The sequence below is a fragment of the Podarcis filfolensis genome (assembly GCF_964270895.1).
Source record: "Podarcis filfolensis genome assembly, chromosome: 11".
NCBI lineage: Eukaryota > Metazoa > Chordata > Lepidosauria > Squamata > Lacertidae > Podarcis > Podarcis filfolensis.
The window spans coordinates 30,902,837-30,921,380 of record NC_139613.1 but is presented as its reverse complement, the minus strand read 5'-3'; the positions used below and the strand labels follow the sequence as shown (position 1 = coordinate 30,921,380).

The following is an 18,544-nucleotide window of genomic DNA, read 5'->3' as shown; positions in this document are numbered from 1 at the left end:
CACTAATAGGTCTTTGCAACAGATAACTGTTTTTAGCACCTGCCTTTACCTTTTTCCCCAAAAAAATTTTTAAGAACTTAAAACATTTCAATGAATCAGTCAGTCAATTTACAGGTCCAACCAATTATGACAGTTATGCCTAGTGAAAGCAAAATGTAATAATATATAAATATACACCCCAAGATTTATCATAATATAATCTGAAAATGTTACATACAAAGAATTTAGGTTATTGGGTAAATTAAGACAGATAGAAAAATACCTTCTGTATCAGATAACTATTATCCAGCTTTATTTCTTATTATTTTAATCTAATTATTCTCAGAGACTAGGTCATCTAATCAAGCATGTTATCATTAAAGTTGAGCTCAATACCAGATTTTCTCAATGAACCAGTAATTTTAAAAATGCAGTCTTAAAGTTCAGCTACAAATTTAACATTTAAATGCCCGTAGAATCCCTCTATCATAAAAATTAGCCAACACATTATAGTTTAAGTGCCGTATAGTGCTAGTGCAAAGTAATTTTAAGAGAGGTTTTTTTAAAGCATTTTCTTCATAAAGGACTATACGCTACTTGTGTAGCACTAAAGCTCCCTTGCAGCATTTCCAGTCCATCAGGTACAGAGCTAGGGTTTTCTAAACCTCCCTAATTATCCATAAGACTAAATTGGGTCCTAGATAATTTAGTCTTCACTTTCCACAAACCATTTATTTTTAAATGGAGGGGGGGCATAAATGAATGCAGAGACACAAGAGGAACATCAGAACAAAAAGAGAATTTCATTTGGGGGAAGGAGTGAGAAGAATCAGAGTATTTAATTCTGCCTACCCCATAACCCACTTATATTAAAGAACACAAGTCGGATTTTATCTTAATAAGTAGCAAAAATTTTAGAGTCCTTCTGATATTTAGGAACAATCCAAAACTTAATATGCAAGAGCACTTTTGAGTAACAAACTCATCCAACATAATCCCTAATCGTGCCCCACCCTGCCTTAAATGGCTTCCGTATGATGTTTAGACTTATGAATGCCTTTGTTGAAGCTTCTGAAGCCTAAAGCTGGCCTCAGGTGGCTCTGTGACATCAAAGCAGCCAAGTTGTTGACAGCTCTGACACTTCTTGATGTCTTGCCCACTGTGACAACGGAGTAAACAAGGAAAGGAGTGCAGGACCATCATCAGGACAAGTTTCAAATGTACTTGAAAGCATCATTTCTGCAGGTTTTTATTCTATGATAAAGACCCACCAAGTCATCTAGGACCTGTTCAGAACAAAATGGATGCACGAGACACGGTCCAAGAGAACTACAAACTGGATTTATATGGTCAGACATTGAATTCCAAAGCTCTTACAGATTCTGATTATTAGTTTATCACTGTCTTATACCTGTGAATATTAATATAAGAGCCCTGCTGGAACAGACTAAAGATTAATCTAGCTAGCCCATCATCCTCTTTCCAACAGGAATTTCATGAAATAACCACAATCCTTTTTTAAAAAGGCTATTCCTATCAAAGGATTTCCTAAGAAAATACTGGCCAGCCACATATGAACACACAAGCTTGGAATAATGAATGCAACACGTTTGAAGGCACCAGATGGAAGGAGAACATTATTGCGATTTCTGCATCCCATTGTGCAACAGCCAAGAGAGCTGTTAAAGCTTTCTGACTATTTCTAAGCGATTTAATGTGTCTTCTTTTGAAGTTTGCATTCCCCTGTCAGTTTATCTGATAGATCAGTTGTCTGGCAAACAAATTTTCACTGGCAAATTATAACAGAATGGAAAGTTAACTACACATTACAAAATATCACTACATAGTTATAAAGCTTGTGTATGAAAATATTACTTTCTAAGTGGCAAGACATTTTGGCATAAATGTGTTTTTTCCTTTGACACTAAAGCTGTTGCTCTCCCCATTTTGCATCCTGTCAGCCTTTTGGTAGCTATAGGTTAGTCTTCCCATCACAATAAAGATCTTGGTATTTTTATCTTATTTTCTCAGACATAATACAAGCACATGGCTTTGCGTTATTTCAACGAAAACAGAAACCAACAAAATAGAAAGTTTATTATTCCTTTCACCTTTTTTGCTGCCATATGGGGCTTTCATTGGGAGCAGGGGGGTGTTATGAAATTCTCGTCTGAATTTTGCCCCTGGTTTCAAAGTCCCAAATTACCTGGTCTTGTTCCTGGATCTGCTGCCTTTCCAACTCCTAGCTGTACCCAAAACATTGAACACAGATGGATTAATGACTATTTGTCAAATAGTGAGTGGAAGAGAAAGCTCTCTCTCAGGCAGCAACTATAGCTCTAAACCATACTTGTTGGGCTGATGGGAGCTGGAGTTCAACAACATCTAGAGGGCCAATTATTCTACCCCTTAGGCATGACAGTCACAAAATACTTATGGCCAAAACTGGGCCACATACTCCCCTCCCCACAAAGTCTCCCAGATGTTACTATTACTATTCTCACCCTTTGAGAGTGAGAAGCATTAGCATTATTTCTACTACTCATTCTGTGTTTGACATTGAATTATTTGTATATTGCATAAACATGGAGAGTCCAACAACATTTGCAAGGCCACAGGTCTTCAGCCTTGCTCTAAAGATTGGCTCCCTGAGGCTACCCATCCCAATCCAGAAAGGCTAACTGAGAGAGCTGTTAAAAAAAGCTATGTGCCTGCTCTGTCCCTATGCACACACCAGAATTTCTCCATAAAGAGACACAAGCCCCACATTGCCTTTATATAGTTGCTGAACTAATTTTAGTATGCCAGGTCTTTGTAATTATAATTTTACAGATGAAGAAATGTAGTTGAGAACCAACTGGCCAAACTGAATCTGACTCCTTGAATTAAGTTCAACAACCTATTTGTTATACCATTTGACTTCCAAACTCCTTTCTCTCATTATCCTTTGCACACACGTTTTCCCACTGGTGGGAATAGTCAGTGACACAAAAGTGGTGGAAGGGACTGAGGTAGCAGAAGGGGCAGCAGACACCAACTCAAATCTTTCACCAAAAGCTAGAAATCAGTTTGCAGAATCAGCTTAGGGGTAGTCATCAAGTGGAATGCTTAAACTTCTTACACTAGCGGACAATACATGTTAGAAAACCATCTGCGATAGACATTTATGGATGAATTCTATCACATAACTATCATATCTAGGCAGAAATATTTTCATTCTTAAAGTGCCACTTTTTCACTAGTGTGAGTAAAATTTCCTTCGAATTGGTCTAGTGTAATGCATTGTAATCAGTTCCTAAACTGTGTCATGATCAGAACCATTGGGATGAAGGGAGATGGTATCATGAAGGTAGGAAATAAGCAAAGGGCTTGTCCACATCACAGCTGAAAATGCACATTTTATAAATCCATTTTCTCTGATGAAGCACTCTGAAGTTCCAATCTCTTCAGTTTTTTCATTGTATCCACAAATCATTGTACAAGAACCACAAGCTCTGCCCATTTTAAATAACCGCCCTTGGACCCTTTGTATGCAACCCATAAAACCCACTAACTCTACTACTGCTTCCAGTGGAAATCAGGAAAACGGATTGCTTTGCTTGCTTCTCTTTTTTCATGTATTTCAGGACATCATTAGATTGCAACAATCCTTCAACTAAACTTCATTTCCACTTCCACTAACAATGCATTTCACTGATCAGCATCCCAAGGAAACACCAAACTAAATGCCCTTAGAACTATTAGGAATCTTACAAATGAATAGAGGGAAATCCACTGTGTTTCTGCACAGAAAGGACAGAAATCAACCACAGCAACAACTAAAAAGAAATGAAGCGAGGAGGGTTGAGATTGGCTGGAGGGCTTGTGCAGCAGCACAGAGGAGTTAAGAGGCATAAGAAAATGGGATAACCCAAAAACCATGAAATGGCAAACACCCACAGCCTGGGAAATTGTGTGATACACAATCGATTCTGAAACTCTACCTCTTTACTGCCAGCTAGTAGGAAGTTGGATTTTCGCCACGCAAAAATCAAAATTTGCTCTGATCCACAATAACATCAAATAGTTTGTCTGAAAATAATGAGCAAGTAAGTCCAAAGCAAGGCAGTTTTTGAGATGGTGCAGATTGGCCCAAAGTCAATTCAGAACTCAGCAGCCAAAAGCAGGCATGGCTGCAGCAAAAGCAAGCATGGATGTTCAGATTACTGAGCAGGAGCAGGCTTTTATCATGAAAGGTGAAGAGTCTTTGGTTATCCTATAGATTATTAAAATATCAAAGATAACCCAGGGCATACAGCAGAAAGTGGACTTATTGTGCCTGTAGGATCACTAACCAGGGGTGCTACAGACAGCTTTCTTCTTGAAAAGGGAACCTAAGTATCTGAGAAATAACAGAGGCTCCTTTTTCTAAATGATATACAGAACACATCACAAGTATGTCATATATATAATCGTTCCAAATTTTCCCGTTGCTCAGTTAAATATAGAAAATTCCTGGTGTTAGTAAAGAGAAGAACGTGGAGTACAGTGTTACTGTTGTTTGTATTTGAACATTAATCCTATGCTTATGACATCTGACATCACTGTGCCAATTTTATTTTATGTATTTGGAAAGCACTCTCGTTATATCTTCTGAATCTCAATAAAAGCATTATTAAAAAGTTAAGAGATTTTTATCAACTTTTTTTTTACATGTACTGCTGAATTCTAAAGTATATTATCCAGGTTTGAAGTAATTAGAACACTACAATAACCTCAATGAAATGGAAGAAAATTATAACATGGAAGAAATAACATACAGTTTAAGAGAATGATGAAACACTTAACCTCATATAAATGGCATATTATCTGGAAATGAAGTAGGCTATTAAAATTTTAAGTTATAAATATTTTTTACATGCTTTCCTGAGCTCCTAAACCACATGCTTAGGGCCTCTTATCTTGAAGTTCTTCTACAAAAATATATCTTAACTTCAAATTCTGTGCAATCCTGTACTGAGAGCATAACACGCTAACCTGGTATAACGAATAAATTATCCAATGTGGTTATTTCAAACTACTCCCAAGTAGCTCCCTGACACAGAGCCTGCTAAAAAATAAAAGAATTGCATTACTTAAGTTATTTATTTGATTAGAATTGTACTGGAGCTTAAAGACTGGTACTGGTACAAAACATTAAAAATTAAAATTCATTACACTCTTAAAATTCTTTTTATAAACCCCTTTAAGGGTTTTTGTTTTACAATCAAGCAGTATATAAATTTTGTGAAATAAATAAATTTATTTAAAATGATCACACACTATGCCTGGCTACTGCCTGTTACTAGCTACAGCCTTATTTTTCATTTCACTCTCATAAAATCTGAAGGTTATTGCATTTTGGGGTGTATTTATTTTTACATGTTAGTAAGCTTTGTTGTATTTTATGGATTTAAAGTCAATTTGAGACATTCGATAAATGAAATAAACAATAATAATAATACATCCAATTTCCCGGTTTCAAAAATATGCAACAAAATTTTATGCTACACAACACATACACAGTGGAGAATTTCTTCTTTCCTTAAGCAAGAGCTAATTAGGATTACACATAGAGTTTGAGGATTTTTACTGAACACAGCAGAGTAGGACAGGCCTGTCATTAAATAACAGGAGATCAGAATGGTGATCTTTACTGAGACTGGGTTTTATGAAGGTCACTGACAAAAGCCAATGACAAAGCACCCATTGAGTTCACTGTTCATTTTTCACACTGTAAGCATTTTAGATGCCATGAGAAATAACACTGAACACTCACTAAATTACAGCTGCTATATTTCTGCATTAACTCGCTCTATGCAGAAACACTGCATCAAACCCAAGAGATTTGAAATACCTTACTGTTAGCAGGAAATTATTGGGCTTTCAATGTACAAGTACTGTGAAAATTTCCTTCATTTACACTCTGACTGAGCGATACTTGTTCTATACAAAGAATGAAACATATTTACCAAGGTGATCAAGGGAGGTTTGCTGTTGGGATTACACCTTGTCTTCTATCCCTGTGACTCAAACTGAGCTGACACAAAAAAATTGAATTAGAGCTGTTTTTAATTTGCTCAGTGTGAACATTCTTTTGTAAATAATTGACAGCTCTACATGCCATAATGGCAGATTTTTAAAAAACAGAACCACTCTACATAAGCATCTTAACAGGAGGATGATCATGGTTAGAGATCATTTGGTTTGTTCCTACAGTTGTTTATATACTCTGCAATTAGTTTATTTATCTTTGTTTATTTCTGGGATATTTCTGTAGATTAATAGGATGTATTATTCATCTGGACAGTGCTGAACCAGAAGGCAAAATAATATTTCAAGTCTTAGCAAGTGCAAGTGCTGAGTGGTCTAGTACTGATCCAGAGTGTTATCACAGAGAACTGGTTGGATGAGGTGGGGATGTAAACCTATTTCAGTTCCTGCCCCAGAAGACTGATGGATCCAAGTGGTTTTCTAATGGCTCTCTTGGGAATTTCCATGACACTCAATCCTGTTGATATTCTGTTTGGCCTCCTGAATGGGGAAAGGACTCTTCTGATACAGTTCCTTCTCCCTGCCTTGTAACCCAAGGAGTTGATAGTAATGAAATGGCAAGGTGGACAACTAGATCAACAATGGTGGAAGACTTGAACATTTTAGAGCAGGGGTCCTCAAACTACAGTCTGCAGGCCAGATCGCCTACCAGGGTCCTGAACCCAGCCCATCCGGCAATTGCTGAACCCACTGCTGTCTAACGGGCCTATGGCCCTCCTCTCACAGCCCGCCTCCCTCCATCTCCCCCCTCCCCTCTCCCCAAACATCCCGCTGCCTGGAGCAGGGAGAGATTTACATGCATGATATACATGCCAAGGGCTGCCTTTGCATTTCATGAACTCGGGCAGAGGTGCCTCGCTGCACTTCTGTTGCTATCTGAGCGTTTCCTTCTTTTGCCAGGGTCTCCGTTAATCCCCTTCTTGCCATTCTCAGCATGGCCACAGGTGCTTCCGGCCTCTCTTCCCACCCAAATCGCTTTTTCTTAGTTTCACCCCACAGGTGCACCACAGCAAGGCACAACACACCCCACCAGTGCTGGATTTACGTATAAGCTAAACAAGCTATAGCTTAGGGCCCCACTCTCTTGGGGGGGGGGCAAAAAAATTAAAGAAAAAAATATGTGCAGTGTGCATAGGAATTTGTTCATATTTTTTTCAAGCAACAGTCTGCCCCCCAACAGTGTCTGAAGGACAGTGAACTGGCCCCCTGTTTAAAAAGTTTGAGGACCCCTGTTTTAGAGGTTATTCTGTGGTGATAACAAATTAATCTTTCTTTTCTACCACAATTGCATCTGGTCATGGTCCGTTGGTTGAGCTGTTCTGAGTCATCAGAGGGCTTTTAGATATCATACTGGAAAAGAGGACAGCTCAATGTCTCAGTGGGGACAATCTGTGGATAAAGCCGCTTGTATCCATCTTGACATAGATGCTGCCCCAACAGTTAAAAGGTTCCATTTTAGGACAAAAAAAGGGCTGGGGAGATCTAAGAAACTAGGACAAACTGCACTTGAATATTTCTGCTGAAAACCTATAGTGAAAATAGTTAGTGTCCACCTCCTGAAATCATGAATGATATTTTTTTCTGTTTTTAATGCAAGTGAGGGATTGGCTGTGGTAGAGCGTTCTGCACAAGGTAATTAATGATGAACTAAGAAACCGGCTTTGACTGGCTGAATAAACCAAGTGAGGGTAGCCAATAGGTCTCAAATCCCTGTTGCATGCAAAGCAGACTCCAGCGGATTGAGCAGATATACTTTGATCCAACAGTCAAGAAGGCCATTTCTGCATGTATTGCAGAGGAAAGTGAGAGGCAAATGCAGCTTGTCACTCTGGGAAGATATCCTAACTAGAATGAAAATTCTGATCCTAAATCTCCGCTGCCTTGCAAGATATCTTCAGGAGAAGAAAAGGCTAAGGACTGGACACTACACAAATCTAGAGTGGAGTCCCTAAGGCAGTTGTATGGTGCCTTGTACGCCTCCTTCTAGCAACTCTTGCAGCCAAGCTGGTGGCAAATGTATTGCTCTGCTTTCCTTTGGATCACATCAGAGAGGCCAAGAGGGGTGTCTTGTCATCTGGGCAGCCCAGGATCTTTGTATACACCGCCCAGACTTGCATCCTGGAGAGGTTACTTCACTGCTGCTAATGCACCAATTTTATTTCACTTTTGGAGGCACACTCCATAGTCTCTTGAGACAGACGGATGCCAACAAGAACGCAAGGGGTGGGGGACTGTGGGAGGACAGATAACTGGGACTCTACACATCTTACCCACCAATGTTCCAGTAATGCAAGTTGAGCCTTTAGCCTTTTCTTCTCCCGCCCCCATCTTTACTCTTCCTTCTCTTTCATCCACACACTGTTCTGCCCTTATCTATTTTAACAGACCCAAAGAAGCACCACATGCTGATTTCTAGGCAACCTGAATATATTCCCCTTCCTCACCCAATCCTGGTAAAAGGGCCAGGAAATATTTAAAACAGGAGATAGGAGACCTAGCCATGGCCTACAGAACATCTCTGAATGAGGGATACATATGGAATGATCACCTAAAGGAAATGGCATCAAGGCTGGTACAAGCTACAAATTCTAATTAATGTTCAAAAATATGACCTGCAATCCATAGTGCAATTTATTTCTCCAACTACTATTTTGATTATACCATAATTTATACCAGTTGCTAGGGAGCACACGCAGGGATAATGCTGTTGTGCTTGTGTCCTGCTGGTATACTTCCTATAGGCTACTAGATGCTTTTTTTGAGATGAGAAAGCTGGTCTGTCTAGATTTTTGGCTTGATCCTTGCCTTGGGTTTCTGACAAAACCAACAGTTAATTCCTGGTTTAGTTCTAGAATACAATTATTTTTCCTTGGAACCAGTTTGACATTCCTACTGAATGCTGGGTTTCATTAAATTTGTTTACATTTTTTTTTCTTAAGTAATGTTTGTTAAGTTTTTACTTCAGGTTTTTTGCCCTCTAGCAAATACTTTGGTTTTGCAAATATTTACATTTTTGTTCATGCTATTTATTTCAACACAAAAATGAGAATGGTTTGGTTTTTAATTCCCAATCCACTGATTTGTTAAGGGGGAAAGATTTAATAAACCCTAAGAATTGGAATATTTTCATCTGCAATGATATATGCAAAACAATATTGCTGTCACAATTAATTTGATGGGCAAAATGGCCTAAGTCCCAGATTTTTCACATGGACAGTACTTGTGACTATACAGAAATCTGTGCCTACATAGATATTTAAGATGCAGCAATTTGTGCCTACATAGATGTGTAAGATGATGTCCTTTACTGGAAGTACACAAATTTAAGCAGGCTGGTGTTTCACTTTCAAATGAAGAGATCATGTTCAGCACCCACAACTTGCCAGCTGATTCATCCAGCAGATATCTTTGTATCCTCAGAACGTATTCCACATTGAGTCATGCCATCTGCAGTAGCCACAAGCAGCAAAGCATGCAGAACACATATAGATAGATCAAGTTACATTAAAACTAAATAAATCCTCAAGAGTTTTACAGGAAATCATCACTGCCTTCATCCTACAGGTGATAAATTATTTGGAGAAGGACTGCACTCATGTTGGGCTTTGTAAAATGCTAACACATAGGCATGGGCCACATGTCGCATTAAAACATGGTTAGTAGTGAAATATGGTCTAATGCAAAGCAGTATGTAGTACCTGGCCATGACAAAAGCAACCAACGACAAGCGTTGTCCGTCCAATTCTGGGCTTGTGTTTTATTTGGGGGGGGGGGGGAGAACAAATCATGAGCCCAGGTTCAGACAACACAACAAGGCAAGACTTGTGAGTTGTTGCTCTTGGCACAACATGGCCAGGTGGGGGAGAAGCAAAGCAGGATCCCTTCCAACTTCTATGATTCTATTCTATGATTTTTGAGGAGCATGCAACAATATGCTGCTTGTTCTCATTAAACCACAGTTGATATTTAACTATAATTTAGCATGATATGTGACCACAGCCATAGGATTCAACCTCTTTCTAACTGATTAGTAAATGCAATTAATAAACCAAAGCTTTTAAAAAGAAATCCTAGTAATTAGCTACAGGGGGAGAAATCTGTAAAATTTTCACAAATATCAAGAAAGTTATCCATGGCACAGGATAGAGAAGCAATTTTCCTATCCTATCTATGTATATGAGATATAGATGGGTGGGATTATCTCCCAGAGCAAACAATATGAGTTGTTTTTTGTTTTTGTTTTTTGTTGTTGTTTTCAACTAAAAATATTATAAAATTTGATGTTCAACAAGGAATGGTTCGAGTTAAAGTAAACATTGCTTCATTTTAGTAATTATATAGCCAACAATTTAGGATGATTTGCTTATGTCTCCCTATTTAGCAGTAATCACATTTTCCGAATAATGTTAATCAAGCAAACAAAAACAATGTTTTCATTATTAACATCTATGTTAAGGGATCTCTGATCTGTCTGAAATAGTTAGACAGAGAGAGGTCATGCTCATATTTAACACATTTACTTTATTAGCATGCACTAGTTGGGCTACCAAGCCTTGTCTAAAATAAACCATGGCTTACCATGCTAGTGCCTGCTACTCAATCTTACTCACTTCACTGCTCCTCTTCCAGAGGCAGAAAACAAATCACTGAGTAGCTGCTTAGCATCACATGCAAACCAGCACTCATGGCTAGCACTCAGGGCAATTCAGTCAGATGGGCAGGGTACTATTATTATTATTATTATTATTATTATTATTATTATTATTATTATTATTAAAAATAGTAAGAATGAATTTATTTATTACTCACTCTTCTCCCTAAAGTCTCAGGGTAGGTTACAACAATTTAAAATACATTAAATACATTAAAAACCGTTTGAAATAACTTACAAGCACACATACAAATAGAATACAGTAAGTACTAAAAATAACTCCAATCTGGAAGTTACCAAAGCACAGATTACAATGGCTATGTCATTTATGTCCAAAATGTTATTGCAGAGCTGAAAAGAGTTCAGAAAAGAGCAACCAAAATGACCAAGGGCTGGAGTACAATATGTGGCACTTTTTAGTTTAGAAAAAGAGTAGAGTAAGAGGGGACAGGATGGAAGCGTATAATAAGATTGTGCATAATGTGGAAAAAGCGGAAGGAGGGAAAATCTCCTGCATCCTTAGTACTGGAACCAAGGGTCATTCAATGAAACTGAATATTGAAAAATTTATGACAGACAAAAGAATGTACTTCTTTAAACTGTGCATAGTTAAACTATGGAAGTTGCTCCCACAAGTTGTTGTAATAGCCACCAACTCTGATGGCTTTAAAAGAGGATCAGATAAATTCATGGAGGATGAGGTTATCAATGGGTCCTAGCCAAGACAGCTATGTTCCACCTCCACTGTCAAAAACAATAATAACTAATAAAGTCAGTTTGCCTCTGAATATCAGTTGCTGGGAATCACAATTACAGAGAGTGCTGCTCCACTCAGGTCCTTCTTGTGTGAGCTTCGCACAAGCACCTGTTGGCAACTGTGACATCAGGCAGGACACAGGTGGCGGGGATAGAGCACAGGCACAATATAGGGATAAAAGGTATGAGAAATCTATTTCCTGCATACTGCTCCCCAAACTGCTACTGTGAAGAGAGGGATGGAAAGACTAGCACAATACACCTATCTATCTAAGTATTTCCGGAGATAGTAGGCTACAATCTTTAAATTACAGCAATAAAATCCAAAACATTAAGTAGAATAATAAATAAATAAAAACGGAGAGCTAAAAACTGGACTCAGCTTTTAAAAAAAAACCTCAAATCAAAGTATTTGCTTTTTCCAGCTCTGTGGCTAACAATAGGGAACATTTGAATTGGAGAAATGGCATGCAAAGGAAAAGTTAAAACCTGCCCCCCCATACACACTACAGCCCCAGTACAACATTGCTGCTTTAAAAAAAGAAGTAGTCAAGAGATCCATTTACAAATCTCCTGTGTGACATATAGTTTGGCCCTAAGACAATGAATTGTGAAAAACTTTGCATAGCAAAACACTTTGCACTTTACATAATGCGACTTTACTTAGTTTGAAAAAGTTTCCCAATTCACCATCTTATCACAGACAGTGCTTCTGCCTTTTTACCAGCAACATTTTAAAATCTCCTCTCCCATTCTTCCCAGTTTTCGTTTAATATCCAGTCTAGGGAAGAGTTTTGCAAAACATGAAAGTTAGCTTTATGTTTTGGGACTTTTGATTGGTCCTAATACAGACATTAAATTGTTACTGCTGGCTTATACTTAATAGTAAGCTAATTCATTTGAATGGCTGAAATGGTTGCATATGATTATATGCTCTTAATTTTCCTGAAAGAAAGCAATCTGCAACAACTTCATAAAATATGGTATTATTCCAATAGTGCAGACAGACATTCAGGATCAGAATGCTAGTTGTTGACAAGTCATATCCTTCACACAGCCCACCATTTCATGGAGCCCCTTCATTGGCATAAAAACTAATCCAATTAATGTTATTTCACTTCTGATGCAATATTTATTTTAATTTCAGTGACTACAGTAATGCACCAGTGATGTACCTGAGAACTTCCTATTTTCTTCTGTCTTAGTGAATTACATTTGCTTTTCAAATGCTTCCTTAATATTTCATCTTGTCTGCCAAAAATTTGTGTTTTGTTCTATTAGAAACTATTAGATTGAATTCCCGTTATATAGAGAATCCCTTTGTAGTGTGAATATAGTCTTCTACCCTGTCAAGCAGCCATAGCAGGTTTCTTCCTTGCCTTTTTCCTTCTTTGTTCCAGGGCTATGCATAAATTCAGTTTCTCTAATAAGGTATTCCTCAGCAGCCTTCGTGCCGATTGTATGGACTTTAATTTCCTAACTTTTCCCTCCAGGCTGCTCCTAATTAATATCCTAATTTTTGAAGTTATTTGGGTTTCGTAGTACAACGATCCTTCTCAGTGTGATCAGCCCTGTAAGTTTTAGCAATCACCGTTACTTAGCTGCCCAGTTTGTTTTCCAACTTATTCCCTATAATGTCAAAAAAAAAAGAACAATTTTGTTTTAGAATTATAAACTAATTCTCTTTAGTTGCAGGGTAGCTTTCTTTGAGTAGCCCAAGCCTTGCTCAGCTTCACTGTAGCACAGTTTGGCTAAAATCACATGAGTCAACTTGCAGTACCTTGTTTGCTCCTGATTTGTGTGTAGCACACTGTGCTTTGGATTTTAAAAATTCATTGATGTGCAGGAAGTGAAATCTAGATGATTTTGAGATCTAGACTTCTTCATGCTGAGTGCAAGTTTTTCATTTTAGTGCAAAGGCATCAGCTGAGCTATAGGCAAAACAGTGGCTAGCCTCAGTCATACTGCTATGCTACTCACTTTCCTCCTGTATCTGAAAGGACTTGTAGCAGCCTGTTCAGCATTGTGAAGCTGCAGAGCCACCCTCCTAACACCAGTGTCACCAGGGTGGATAAAAAGCAATGATTTATATATATTTTTTAATCGGATTTTAAAAATTTAAATCAGATTTATTTTTTTAAAAATGCTTTTGGAGGAAAAATCTTCCTAAAGATAGTTTTCTGTTTAAGTTACATTATAGTCCAAAGGCTACTCATGAGGAAATAAGGATTTGTTTTAAGTTTTTCATGTGTGGTAAAACTCAGTCTGTTTATAATAAAAAAATAATTGTTTAACCACATCAGTTAACAAACATGGATACATATGCTATGATGTTATTGTTTTAGTTAAATAAATTGTTACTAATGATTATTTTTCTACTTCCAATAAAGTACAGCAGAAAAGTTGTCCAAATATAAACAGTTAACATATTAAACTTCATAATAATTTCATAATTATCTGTCTATGTATTTCTAATAGTACAACCAAATCAGTAATTTTTGATATAACTACTCTGAAAATTTATTATTCCAAAAATGAAACCTTCATCTGGTTGTAAATATTAAGATTATACCAGCAAGAATGAGTCTTTCTGTAAAAAAAATGATTTAAATCAAGTCTTATTGAGTAGTGATTTAAATCAATTTGATTTAAATCAAATCCACCCTGAGTGTCACTGCAGCATACTTTAATAGGGCTGGGGTGGAGGGGAGTGACAACACCAGTCAAGAGCCAGTGTGGTGTAGTGGTTAAGAGCGGTAGTCTCGTAATCTGGGGAACCGGGTTCGCGGCTCCGCTCCTCCACATGCAGCTGCTGGGTGACCTTGGGCCAGTCACACTTCTTTGAAGTCTCTCAGCCCCACTCACCTCACAGAGTGTTTGTTGTGGGGGAGGAAGGGAAAGGAGAATGTTAGCCGCTTTGAGACTCCTTAAAGGGAGTGAAAGGCGGGATATCAAATCCAAACTCCTCCTCCTCCTCAAGAGGGCAGCTCTAAGCTCCTCCCCACCCCAAAGGCTGCTACTGTACTTCCCACCACCTTCTTGAGAATCAACATCTACTTGAATTGTGCAGGCTAGCACAAAGCTGCAGGTTACACTTAACTGTAAGCACATAGGACTACCAAGAAGCAGAACAGAAGCAACTCACTTTTCAGAACTAGTTGTGGACCTGACTTTGGTATCAGATATAAACAGCAACCCTTCCAATGTGTGTATATCTCTTTTTGTGTAACTAGTTCTAGACTCTCTTCAAAGTGCAAATATACTTCAACGAAGATTATGCAACTTGCTGATAATGCAGTTGCTGAACTGTCACAGAGCTCAACAGCAAAATATCAAAAAATTTTCAATAACACAGGTACTTATTGTCTAGGTTGTACTTACCCCAATATGTGCAAAGGTTATTTCATCACGCTCACTAGCCATATCCTCTATGTCTGCTGTGACACTTCCACCCTTCACTTGAAAGTGTGTTTTAGTCATATAGCCATCATCAACAGAGTCCTGTGTTTAAAGAAAATAAATGGCATTGCTATCTTTTCACCAGAAACCTCAGCAATTCAATAAATGAAAATATATATCAGTAACCGATATATATTTCTTAACAGATATGGTTAAAAATGTTCAGCAGAATTCGCAATTATTCTTCACTACTCTATTTTATGTCTTTTTTACTTGCAAATGGTGTCCTGCACAATACTTTCCACCAGGTATTGTGGTGCTGTTGTTGTTTAAAAAAAAACAATTTTTATGGAGGAATCATGGTGGCTGCAACGGCACAAAACAGCTCCTGAAGCCAGCCAGAGTAAACGGCTCTGGCTGGCTGACTCCCGGGCTCCCAGGACTGCTGCTGCCAGCACCGCCATCGGAGAGGAATCAGGAGTGCCTGGTGCATCTAAAAGAGGAGCCAAAACACCCCCCCCCCACGACCTTGATTGAGCCGGGAAGGCACCTGGCCACCCACCCAACAGCCCAGAGGAGCTCCAAAACCAGGACGACAGTGGAGCTAATGCGAAGAGGAAGAAAAAAAGGGGGAAAGAGGAAGAAAAAGAAAGAAAGAAAAAGAAAAAGGAGCCCCAACTTTACCGCTGGCGTACCACCCATTATTCCACCATGCAGCACAAAACCTCCAGATAAAAACCTGGCAAACCAAAGGCTTATATCGCCTAATAGACTTTTATAAAAATAACAAACCTTTGTCAACACAAGAAATACAAGACAATCTAGAAGACACCCAAATGCCCTGGTTAACACAATACCAACTACATGCCCTCTTAAACAACCCAACAGTAAAATCAGCAGCAACTAGGCCCCTGACAACCTTCGAAAACCTCCTCCTAACAACAAAGGGAAATGGTAAAGGGATGGTATCCGCAATATACAAAATACTACTCCAAAATCCCACAAACCCCCTAGACGCAATAAAAAAATATGGGAGAATGACATAGGCTATGAGATTAACCCCACTCAATTGACCAAAATGTGGTCTAACCCCCCCCCCTTTAAATCCGTATCAACGAAAAGAAAAGAACTCACTCTGAAACTCACCTACAGGTGGTACCTAACACCAAGACAACTAGCGCTAATACGCCCAGGAACCTCACCAAAATGCTGGAGAGGGTGCACCTCCACAGGCACATACCTCCACATGTGGTGGGAGTGTCCCAAAATCCAACTATTCTGGACAACAACCATACGAGAAATATGTAAAATAACTAAGCAAGTATTAGACACCACCCCAGAATTGGCCCTACCAAACATCTTCCAAGACAACAATGCCCATTTATACCACAAAGAACACATAACCCACCTACTTTCAGCAGCCAGAAACACCATAACCAGACACTGGAGAGACCTGTCAGGAGTAAGCATGGACCAATGGTGCCAAATAGTATGGGAAACAGCCCTACTAGAAAATTTAACCAATAAACTGAAACTGACACAGGGACAAATAGAAGAAGACACATTCACCCCGGTATGGCTCCCCTTTATCACATATACAGCCCAACAAGACAATGACAATAATCCACCAACAGCATATAAATCAATATGGCTACCCTGATCCAAAACACCCACCCACTCCACTCACACCCGAAAACAAAGATCACCACAGCCAATCACAAACAAACAACCACACCCTAGGCCAACCCCAACCTCTCTCACCACCAAAGAAACACAAATGAACAGCAGAGAACCTGCACGAGCAACACTGACACAAAACCCTACATACATTAAGCAAAATAGAAACATCGCCACCCAACCCCATCCCCACCCATCTTCCCCCCCTCCACACCTCCCCCCCCCCAATGTCTGAACAAATGAAAACTGATTTGTAAAAATGTTACATGGAAAAAATACGAGAGACATTACACATATTTCTGTAAAACAAGAAAATCTTTAATAAAATAATAAATAATAAAAGATTTCAGGCAGAATCTCTCCCAGTCCCACCAGGAGATGCTGGGAACTGAACCTGATGCCTTCTGCATGCTAAGCAGTTGTTCTACCACTGAGCTATGGCCCTAGTTCACAATATTGCTGTCAGGATGAAATGGAGAAGGCGGAGGCAGAAGTGTATATGCACTATGGAGGAAAGGTGGGATAGAAGTATAAGAAGGAATAAAGTATGTAAACTAGCCTATAAGTGAATAAACTACAGTATATTTTTAACTTACTCTCCTAATAATTTATATATAAATTATAAAAGTGGTATATAAATTTTATTAAATAAAAAAGAGGAAATGTTCAGACTTTCAAACAGTATGTTATGCCTGAGCCTTCATTGCTGAAACTCCCAACAGCATTTTCATGCTCACAAACTCCTGATGAAGGCTTAAGGAACCATTGTGACATAACCCATTCAAGCAGAGTGAAGGGGCAACAGGCCGTCTACAGTGGCAGTAGTTGGGGGCTCCCAGCTATTAAAAAGCCACATAAAGTTTTTTCATACTGCCTGAGGAATTAATTCCTTATTTAATGTTCATAATTGCTGGATCGATTTAACAGGACTGGAGCTAACATTTGCTTGGATTTGGCACCATTGATAGGGAACTGCCTGCTGTGTCCTCCGCTTTGAAGTCACCCTGGTCTTTGGGCCTCCAGCACCTTCTTCAGCATGTCCAACCCATCTAAGAGGCATATGATAATGGTGTTCTACTGGGTTAGGAAGAAGCCCCTCACAGAGAAGCCATGCTCTACCATCTCAGCCAAACCTTCTGCCTCTGCACCGGCTTGCAACACTCCTCACATTTCACCCTACTTCACGAGGAGCAAGACACAACCCGCTCCACTCAGGAGGTCCAGCAAGCGCAAGTTGCTGCAATTGCCGAATCTCACCGACCCCAAGTTTTTAAGATCTGTCATTGGCAGCGTTGGCCGGAAGAGAGCCCGCAGGAGTGGCAAGCAAAAGAAGACTCCAGCGAAACAGGAAAAGGGGAAGCAGCCTACTGGAATTGCCATTGACAACCACTCTCAGCCTCCTTTTTCTTCCCCCTCGAATGGGCGAGCCCCTTCTGGCCCAGCATGCTTTGCACGCACCATGGTGACGCCCAGCCCCAGCACGTCCCAACCAGTGCCCGCTTTCCCTTTCCCCTTCTCCGCCTCAATGGCCGGGGCTGAAAAACCCGCGGAGGGGCAGCCTCTGCCAGCCGCCAAACCGAATAAGAAGAAGCCGCCCTGTCGGGCCTGCACGGGCTTCAGGAGTTGGATACGGGATCAGAGGAAGCAGTTGGACCTGCTATTCTTAAGGAGGCTAATGGAAAAGACTTGGAAAAGAACCTCCTGAAGCTTCAGAAAGACCGGAAAGAGGCTGTGCTGAAGTTTTCCATCACGTGGAACACAAACTCGCGAAACTACCTCGTGGCTCAGTCAGTGGTGGAAACCCTCCTCCACTTCGATGGCAATAATTCTGTCCTCTTCATCTTTAAAGATTAATTTTGGATCCAACTTAGAATTGACTCACATTATTACCCCTCTCTTTTTGGTTTTAACTGAAGATATAAACTCTTGTCCTAGTCCTTTATTTATTAGTAGTTTTCTATATTGTCTTTTTATGTGTGTCTCCTGCAAACAAATAATATTTAATTTCTG

The 18,544-nt window shown here is 39.3% G+C and overlaps 1 protein-coding gene across 5 annotated transcripts in view; it reads right to left on the bottom strand.

The window, feature by feature from the left end:
- Positions 1 to 18,544, bottom strand: part of ATG10 (autophagy related 10) — a 106,629-nt gene that overhangs the window by 75,787 nt on the left and 12,298 nt on the right. For all 5 annotated transcript variants that reach the window (XM_083577149.1, XM_083577145.1, XM_083577146.1 and 2 more), the window contains exon 3: positions 14,840 to 14,959. In XM_083577149.1, the coding sequence (XP_083433275.1) occupies positions 14,840 to 14,959 (120 nt within the window). The remainder of the gene's footprint in view (positions 1 to 14,839; positions 14,960 to 18,544) is intronic.